Consider the following 9,855-nt stretch of genomic DNA (forward strand, 5'->3'; position numbering starts at 1 on the left):
CCCCCCCCCCCCCCCCCCCCCCCCCCCTTAGTGAGGACGTAGCCTCATTCTCTACAGAAATACTGCTTTGCTTGATATACTGGGATTAGGCTGCCATCCTCTGGTGGAATTTTGGTAACTGTTCTGCTGTAAGGAATTGTTAAATTCAAAGAAAAAAGAGCAAAGAAAAAGATCTATAGTCCTTTTACAAGGCTGTTTTAGGAACACAGTTCTTTGTAGAAAATGTTTGCTACAAGATAAATTTTTATGGAGTTTGGTGAATACGGGACTGAGGATAACTGATTGTCAGAAATATATTTAAATAAAAGTGTGGGTGAGGGAGAGATTCCTGTGTTTAAACAGATGTCCTGCTGGCAGGGTCCAATAAAGCATCAATAAAGATAAAAAGGATTTGCATCAGGCATGCTTCGGCTTTTTCACATGTGCTTACAGCTGTGGACCAAACAAAGGCTGGGAATGCAGTTTCCTCCCCACTTTTCTGTATTTTTCTGCTTTGCTCTAGATGGAATTAGTCAGGAATTGGTTAGTTTCAAACATTGCTGGTTTTGTAAGTTGGGTCCTGAGTAGTTCATGGGCTAGTGTATGGTAAGCTGCTAATTAGAAGTGCGATACATAAAGGCAATTTATCCCCTTGGCGGAATTAATACTGGAGGTTTGCAGGTGTTTGGTACTACTGAGTTTTGGGTTTGAGATTCTTCTTATATGTGCAGAGATAAACAGATTATCATATGTAGGTTTGTAACAGAGTGGGATAAGTCTGGGTGTAATTGTGAACTCAATTTTTTTTATTGTAACCTTCATAGTGTATTGTGACCGCCATTTGGTATCATGTGCTGAACATGCGCTTAAACTTATCCAAGGTTATTATGGTGTATTTCAATCAGCTACCATGCCCAGGAAAGGGGTTTGACATCTCGTTGAAGTAGGGCTGGGCATTTGACATGTTCAAAAATAATTGGTCAATTGACTGTCGCATATTGGTTAAATATTTTAAAATGTCAAAATGGTTGAATATTTTATAGCAGTAATTTATTAGAAGAGTAACAATAGTAACAACAAAGAGTAAGACTTCATGGTCTTCAATAGGCTTTGCCTTATAGAGACTTATGCCTAATTACAAAAAACAGGTTACTTAACGAAGTTATGTTAACTCAGAAATACTTGAAACTTTCTACTAACAATAGGAAACAGAAATTCTGATACTAGTTCATTCAGACCTGTGTTCCATCTAGTCGAGGTACTTAAGAAAAAGTTGCAGACAGACTTGCATAAAACAGATGTGGGGTAATCTGCCCTCTACATTGTTTCCTCCTAACCCCAATAGTTACTTTAGTATAAAATAGAAGATTGGTTTACTCCCTGAAGTTTGAAGTTTAATATTGCTTCCACATTTTTTTAACATTAACTTTTACAGTTATGGATATTCCTGTAATCCATGTAAATGTCCATTTTCTTATTAAACTTTCTTGCTAAACTTTGGGCCTTGCAGCATCCACTAGTAATGATTTCCACATATTAATTACGCCTTATGAGAAAAAAAGTATTTCCTTTTGTGGGTTTTGAATTTGCCACCTTTTAATTTCTTTGAATGTCCCCTTGTTCTTGTGTTGTGAAACAGGGAGAAAAGAAGCACCTCATCTACCTTCTCTGTACCATTCATTATTATTTATGGGGCTGGTAGCAACACCTATTATTAAGGCTGCCTAACACATCTCATTATAGGACCCTGGTTTAAGTTGCTTCTAACATTGCAAAATTTTAACCGCTTGGGCTAAAATATCCCATGCTGGGTGTCTGCCTCAAGCTGATTAATTGATTGACTGATTGATTTTCAGCTAAAACATTCTGCTGTTTCAGGGAACGACGATAGGGAAAAATTCATTGTTTGCCCGTGTTAGAGTGACCTTTTATTTGAAAAGCTATAGTGGGCTTGAAATTTGGTGGGTGGGCACCCTTTTAGTCAGGGATGTACTCTCTGCCATCCCTGTGAAAATCTACTCTGGGTTTCCCAAGTGGTAAACCTTTGAAAAATCAGAATTAGCGCATGCTCAGCAGAGACTTCTTAGAGTCACATGAGGGCCTATGAGCTGGGGGTGCAGTGAGACTGAGATTTGATGAGCTGGGGGTTGGAAGCTGGGGCTGCCTCGGCAAAGTGACAGGAATTTGGAGCAAGGGGGAATGGAGTTGGGGAGGAGCAGAGACAGATCTGATGAAAAACCAGAGTGGAGGTGAGAACTGGGATTTGCTGGGTAAGAAGACTGGGATGAGGATCCAGGGGTAAGGAAGAGAGAGAACTCTAACAGGCAGGTTGGAGCGATTGGTCAGAAGAGGTCAAGCATGTGGGGAGAAGGGAATTAGGCAGAAGAGTCTATGCCAGGGATCTCAAACTCAAATCACTATGAGGGCCACGTGAGGACTAGTACATTGGCCCAAGGGCTGCATCACTGAAACCTTTTCATACAACAATACAAAAGTATAGTCAAAAATGAAAAAAATGAAGAGTAATATAGTATGCTATTAAAAGTCAATGTATTAACTTTTTAAAAATCGTAATGTGAAAAGTGAGTGCTAATTTTGACAGTCTTCATTTTTGGCCCCTTAGCTGGCAGCGTTTTGCATCAACCAGTCTTAAGGGCTGTGAAGAAAGTTTAGAAGCCCTGGTAAAATCCCTGCGTCGTTTGCATTCCTTCCGAAACTTTCCCTCACCACTGTGCCTGGATTAAGATTTCAGCTAGGCAGTGACAATGAATATGAGATGCAATTTGCCTACAGACAAATCCTGCTAGGATTGTGCTGTAGGTGAATGTTCAGCCACTTCAGCTTTTCTCTTCCCCCTGTTGCATCCCCAGGATGCTCTAATCTAAGTACTCCCTATTTCTCTAATCTACATACTCCCTATTTCTCTACTATCGCTCTTGCAGTACATTTGCTAAAGGAATCTTAAACACTGATCCAGAAAAAGAGGAAGCATTCCCCAAGAGGGCCTGGTTCTTCACATGAAAATTACCCTAAGCAGGGTTTTTCCACTAGCAGCAGAACCACCAAGGAGAAGGGGAGAGTCCCCCTGGAGGCGGGGGTATACCAGCAAACGTCTATGCAGAATGGCAAAGATAGATAGGCGGGGGAGCAGCTCGAATCTCTTTCATGGAAACCTGCAAATCTCCGGGCTGGATTTACCTTTGACTGTCCTGCAGGAAGAACATTGGTTAAGTGTTGCATTAGGGTTAAGAGAGGTAGAGAACTCTCGCAGCCTGTTTCTTCATGTGGATTGAGGTAGGGAAAATCCTGCCCTGGATTTCTGGGACAATCTGAAATGGCCTCTAGGGACTGTTCTAGGGTGGAGAATAACTGGATTTCGGAGGCCATCTGGAACTTTGACTCTGCTTACAGCCTAGAGAGGAAAGTAACCTGAACTGGACTTTTGGCCCGTCTGGAATGGACTGTGTGCTCAACCCTGGTTAAAGTTGCTACACAGCAGGTTGTACAGATGCCCTATTCCAACCCCTTCCCCAAATCCCTGCCCCGGCCTCCTCCCCCAAGCACGCCATGTCCCCACTCCTTCCCCCTCCCTCCTGGAAAGTCCTAAGCGCTGTTTGGCAGCGGGAAGTGCTGGGAGGTAGGCAGGGGAGCGGGAACACGGCATGCTCGGGAAAGGGGCGGAGGGAAACTTGGCTGCTGGTGGGTGCAGAGCACCCACTAATTTTTCCCCATGGGTGCTCCAGCCCCAGAGCACCCACAGAGTTGGCGCCTATGGCCGGCCGCAGGAAATAACTCCGCAGGCTGCATGTTTAAGACCCCTGGTCTATGCCTACTAACCACACCCTCCCTCCATAACCTAGAATGGAACCCAAGATTCCTGAGTTTCACACTTCCGCTGCTGAGAGAAATTATCTGTGTAACCGACGCAGAAAGTGTTTCATTCCACTGTAGTGCTGACCCAAATAGAAGATGACAGCATAGTGCTATCAGTTACTTTGGGAGCTCAGGTGGCAGCAGTCCATGAGGATGAACCATGTTGGTATCAATATGATGCCACATGATATAATTTGGTTTTTTTAGTTTGCTTTTTTAACAACCTAGGAAATTGCACACAAAAGCTATGTTAAAAGAACATTATTAAAGTTGCAAAGTCAAGCTTTCAAGGTTAGGAAATGCTAGAATTAAAGTTGTCTGTGCAACCTTAATACAGTCCCTTTATGAGTATGCATTATGATACAGTGTTTAATTACCTAATCACCCATTATTTTTTTAAATTTAAGTCTTTTGTTATGTGCCTGATGCAGTTGGTGAAATTTTGCTGCCTATGTTTTGCAGGTCAGACTAGATTGATCATAATGGTCCTGTCTGGCTTTAAAATCTATTAATTTAACTCACCTATATTTCTGTATTTGTTTGATTCTATTTAGAGCAGTATTCTAATAAGCAGCTGTTTAAATGGTTTTCTATCTACTTTATTTAATCTATTTTAGTATTTTTATAACCTGTAGTGGTATTTAAGTGCTTTAAATGATGCCACGTTAGTGACAGCAGCAAATGTCTTAAGCACCATCACCTTGTGGTAGTTGGAAAGAGAATAATATACATAAGAAATCAATCCCAACTAAACTCTTACCTACTTGTAATCTTTCACACTTGTATCTTAAATAGTCTTCATTCCTGTAGTCCTTTATATGAAGTAGCCTTAGTCATGTTCATGTAGGGAGCGTTAATGAAATCACTAAAACTTTGGTGGCCCCTAATAGGAGAGAGCTACGAGGAGGGAAGGAGAAGGCCTGCTTTCTCCTCCTGCTTCTGCCACTCTGCCCCCGCTCCAGTTCCTTATTCCTGCCCTTATGCCTACCAACACTGGCTCCTTCGAAGCATCTCTTAAAGGCGATGAGTTGGCTATTCCCTTACTCCTCGTAGCACTTGACTGGTTTTCCACTCACTGAAAACAGCATTTTTACTTGGAGTAGAGTGCTCAACAATTGGGAGTGGTGTGGAAAGGCTAAGTGCTGAAACAGCACCCACAAACCCTTTGTCAGCACTACACCTAACAGCACCCACCAACATCACCACTCTCAACAGCAGCTGCCACTTATACTATCCGAAGCCCAACAAGGTCTACTCCCAGAAATTCCTACCCATTACTCCTCACTGAAAACTAGCCAGAGTTTCTTGTTTTGACCCATATTCCACAAACTTTTCTGATCACAAAAATTGTGCAGTACAATCAGAAAAGACTGTGGGGTTAAAGTCAAAACAAGAAATTGTGCTGAGTGGAGAATGTTTAGAAGACTTTATCTAAAGACTTCTAGATAACAAAGTGAATAATCTTTTAGAATATCATCTCAGAGAAAAAAGTGAGAGGGAGAGAGCGGTTGAATTTCCTTGCACTATTGCTTGCATACAGTACCTTTCTTCATCACTTGCCACTAGAACTTCAAATAAAGAAAACACGGGACTTGGTGCTTTAGTAAAAGAAAATATAGAATTAAATTATCTTCAATGTGTGCAGAACTGGAACAAAGCATAATACAAGGAAAGCCTAAAAAGAACTATAAGAGTTTACTTTGAGATACCTACAGAAATTATACTTATCAATATTTATAATTGTGTACTGGGAGTATGTTGCAAAAATAATACTTAAAAAAATAATAAACTGAGTGGTAAGTGATGATGTATATGTTATCAGTATTCCACTAAGACAGGATAGACCAAAGCATGACAAAATAACTTGGTTTCAATCCAACATTTTTATTAAAAGACTTACATTTCAGGGTAATCTTTAAGTTCATTTAATTTATGATGAATATGAGTAACAAATATACACTAAATAGATATATAAAATATCCCTTTTATACAGTACTGTCAGTATTTCATATTTTGCATGTTATCCAAGATAAGCAGTTATGTCAATTACATTTACATTATACACTGCTTATATTCAGCAATGTTGGAGTACTTTTAGATTATTAATTACTATTAATGTGGTTTATGTAATGTCAAAAATGTAAAAGAAGCATATTTAAAATAAAGAACATGATTACAGTTTATATATATATAATGTTACTATTTTTGTGCTGCCCTACAGAGATTTTAATAACCGCTCCTAATAAGCTTGAAGCAGCTGCTAAATTTTGAATGCTGCCTTTTAGTATTCAGAGAGCATACAATTATGTTGGTAGCAAAACATTGATGGACATTTTATGGTTAAGAGTTGCAAGAATAAATACTAAAAAGTTAAGTGTTTTAAAGGTCTTAATTCTAAGGTATCAAACCCAATTTCATTTAACTAAAAAGACTAAATATAATCTGGTTTAGTGACATTAGAAGAACTAGACCAACATCAAATTTGAAATACCATACCTTTTTAATTGCTCTTAGCCAATTTATTTTACCAGTGAAAAATCTGACATACTACATCTGATATTTTTTGTTTGCAAATTTTTATGCATTCTATATACACTTTTTAAAATAAAATATTTTCAGTACTGAAAAAAGTCATTATAGAAAATTTTTGTTTTTTACTTAATGCTTTTCATTGCTTCTGTATTGGAAAAAACCAAACTAAGTAGATTTAAGTAAACAATTTAAAATCTGTAATAGGAAACATCAAAGTACAGTTTCCAGTTCAGTTTCCAAGAGGCCTCCTTTCCTTGAAAATCAAGGTTTTTGCATAATTTACTCAAAAATGTAAGTTTAACATTATCAAATAAAACAAAGGACTGCTAAGGTATATTGTGTTTCTAATTTACAATCTCTAAATTAGTGTAAATATTTTGTAAACTGGTTAAAGGGTGTAAAATTTCCCTTTTACAACAGATTTCAAGTATTGTAAAACCAGCAACATAACATGTCTATTTAAAGATAGTTTTGGAATATGCAAACTTCTGTATCATTTTCAGTAATTCCCAAGCTGCACGCTATTTCTGCCTAAAATACAACGGAACGTTGCAGGTTGAACTTCCCAGTATTTCACAGGGTTGCTGAATAAACTAATGCCACTGTATAATGTCTTCTTCGTGCTTCCTCCTGTTGGACAGAAATCATTTACTCCCACTTTTGCAATATTATTAGAGTGAAGGAAGACAACCTGTAGGAATAAGAAAGAGAAAAATATGTGATAACATCTAGTTGATAAAGTAGGGAAAAAGCATGCTGATGCAGTCACTGACAAAAAAAATATAATTTGGATTTTCTGTAGAGCAGTTGGATGTAAGACCCTATAGTATCAAGAGTTGAAAGTCAGGTGGTAATAGGTCACTAGAAAGGGGATTTTTCCATCATTTTGCAAAATTGTCAGATTTAATTTATTATCCTGTTATCACAGTGCTTTGACTATATGCATAACATACCCATATACTTTTTCCTTTAATATGTGCATTCACTAGTATGTGTATTGTATTAACTGTAAACAGCGTAGAGACTTAGGCCAGGTCTACGTTAGAAAAAGTATAGCTATATCAGCAAACCCTCTTAATATAAACACAGCTTATACTGGCAAATAAGTGTTTTTGATGGAATAGGTTATGCCAGCTCAGCAAAAGAAATAAGTAATTCCAGTAAAACCACTTCTATGCTGATATAACTGGATCTACACTTGGGCTTTTGCCAGTATAGTAATGTCACAAAAAGCACCATCCCACCATAGTTTCTATTGTAGACCTGGCCTTAGGCCTAAATCTGTTTCTCACACTACCAGCCTGAGTAGCTAGCCTGGTCCTGAAGAATTTCAGAGAAGTTAAAGGTAGCCTTGCCCCCACAGGAGTGAAGTTATTTAAAACACACTACTTGAACCCAAAGGCGTTAAGTGAACTCTGTGGTGCTAGCATTCCCTAAACACATCTCCCCAAGCTCTGTGCTCTGTGCCAAGGTGTACATCAGCTGAGTACTTTACCCACATGTACTTCTCCGTCTAAACCTCCTAGGCAGTGGAAGTACTCTGGAAATTGTACTTGCATTGGGAAACTTCATATTCATGGAGGTGAGAGCATTTTGTTTTGACATTTCTGAAACAAAATGTTTGTTTTTTTCAGTTTGTAACATCTTTTTTGTTTCAAATTCCATTTGCTTTTTTAAATAAAAAACATAAAAATGTTAAAATGAAAATATTTCATTTTGAAATGTCAGTATAAAAGTTTTGTTTGACCCAAAATTATTTTTTCGACTTTTCAATTCACCAGAAATAACAAAAAGTTTTGGTTTTGGTTCAACTTGAAACTATTTTTTTCATGGCTTTTCAGAATTGCCAGAAAACCAAAAAATGTATTTGCATAGATCTGTATGAGCTTGTCTACGTGGTGAGTTATTCTGGAATAACAACGAGGAGTCCCTTTTGGCACCTTAGGGTATGTCTTCACTACCGGCCAGATTGGCGGGATGCGATCGATCCAGCGGGGATCGATTTATCGCATCTAGTCATCCACACAGGGAGTTAATCAGGAATAGCTATTCCACTTTAAATTCATACCTGGCCTTAATCTAAATGAACTTCTCTGTGTAGACAAACCCAAACTCATTTTATACCATGAAAGCTCAAATGTTTCAGATAGTCTTCATTACTTGAGCAACATATAGTGCATGAGCGAGGTTCATGAAATTTTCTACGGTGATTTGCTGCATTAAGGAACAACAAATTCAACTCAGCAATATAACTATAGTGTCATCTAACTTGCCACTTAGATGCCAGCATTTATAAGATGGCAAAATGGTTAATATACAGTGAAGATGTGCAGCTTCTCTTAATGTAACATATTTGGGCATATGCATGTGTTACATTTTCCTTAAAGAGTAACCTTTAATTCACAGTAGATAAAAATAAATTTATCTTACTAGAGCTAATATTGTATTAATTTCAGCAACATCTACCCTTTTATTAACTAACATTTAAAAATGCATAGCTTGTAGATACGTTAGAGAGCATAATCTTAAGCAACATGTTCTAAAATAGTATTCATAATTGTATTATAACCATGATTTAAAAAAACAGGAAATATACATCAGTATTCATGAACAAAAAAATCAGGGTAGATAAAAATTGATTTAATTTAAAGAACAGATTTTTTATTTGAATTTAAATTAATTTTTCTTTAAAAACTCTTTCAAATTAAATTTTATATTATGACAGTCTACATACATGCTTGCTACCAAAGTGTTACAGAAAGTCAAATGACTGAATTGGGGAAAGTCACTGGCTAAGCACCTAGAACCAAAGTTTCAGTGTTGTCAACTTTTGAGTGCTGTGTAGCCTCTTTTGCAGATGAAAAGAAAATATTTTCTTAATTTCAGTTTATTCAACTAGTTCATTTCAGCAACTAGTTCATTCAAAGTTAAGAAACCGATTTGGAACTGAAAATGCAGGAAAGCTTATTTTCCTCTTCCAATCTAAGAATAAAAACTAGATGTGAGCGGATGAGATCTATTGGTTGCAAAATCTTGAAGGATATGGTAACCAGAAACAATCAGTTCAATTCACTATTTACAGATAACACTTCCTTTGTTTAATAAATTAGCTATTTTTAAATGCAAAATATATTTGGATAAATTTCTTGTATACATTAAGCACATTTAAAGAAGTTAAATATAAATAATAATTTTTAAAAATGATGTTTTTGTGCATTTTCAGTTGAATTCCAGTTTCCATACAAGTGGAGCTCGATACAAATCGCAAAGAAAATGAATCATCTAGTAAATAAGAAATGCTTTATTTCCAATTTTCTCACATAGCAAAAAGTAAAAATTAATAATCTGAGTAACAATTTAAGCAATATAATTGGTGACATAAATGTGTAGAGACATAGTATAGTCTCCTGGTTAGCAAAAAGAAGTACCAAATTTAGTGTGAAGGCTATATTTGGTTTCAAATCAACATAT

General features: G+C 37.1%; 2 protein-coding genes across 4 annotated transcripts in view; one reads left to right on the forward strand and one right to left on the reverse strand.

The window, feature by feature from the left end:
- CENPP (centromere protein P) overlaps window positions 1-9,855 on the forward strand; it is a 353,315-nt gene that overhangs the window by 158,429 nt on the left and 185,031 nt on the right. The window lies entirely within an intron of this gene.
- The window catches only part of ASPN (asporin), a 38,764-nt gene continuing 34,625 nt past the window's right edge, over window positions 5,717-9,855 (reverse strand). Inside the window, exon 8 of the mRNA XM_026656693.2 lies at window positions 5,717-7,075. Coding sequence (XP_026512478.1) covers window positions 6,884-7,075 — 192 coding nt within the window. The 3' untranslated portion in view covers window positions 5,717-6,883. The remainder of the gene's footprint in view (window positions 7,076-9,855) is intronic.

This window comes from Terrapene carolina, unplaced genomic scaffold (genome assembly GCF_002925995.2).
Source record: "Terrapene carolina triunguis isolate 2854851 unplaced genomic scaffold, T_m_triunguis-2.0 Scaffold232, whole genome shotgun sequence".
In the NCBI taxonomy this organism is placed as follows: Eukaryota; Metazoa; Chordata; order Testudines; family Emydidae; genus Terrapene; species Terrapene triunguis.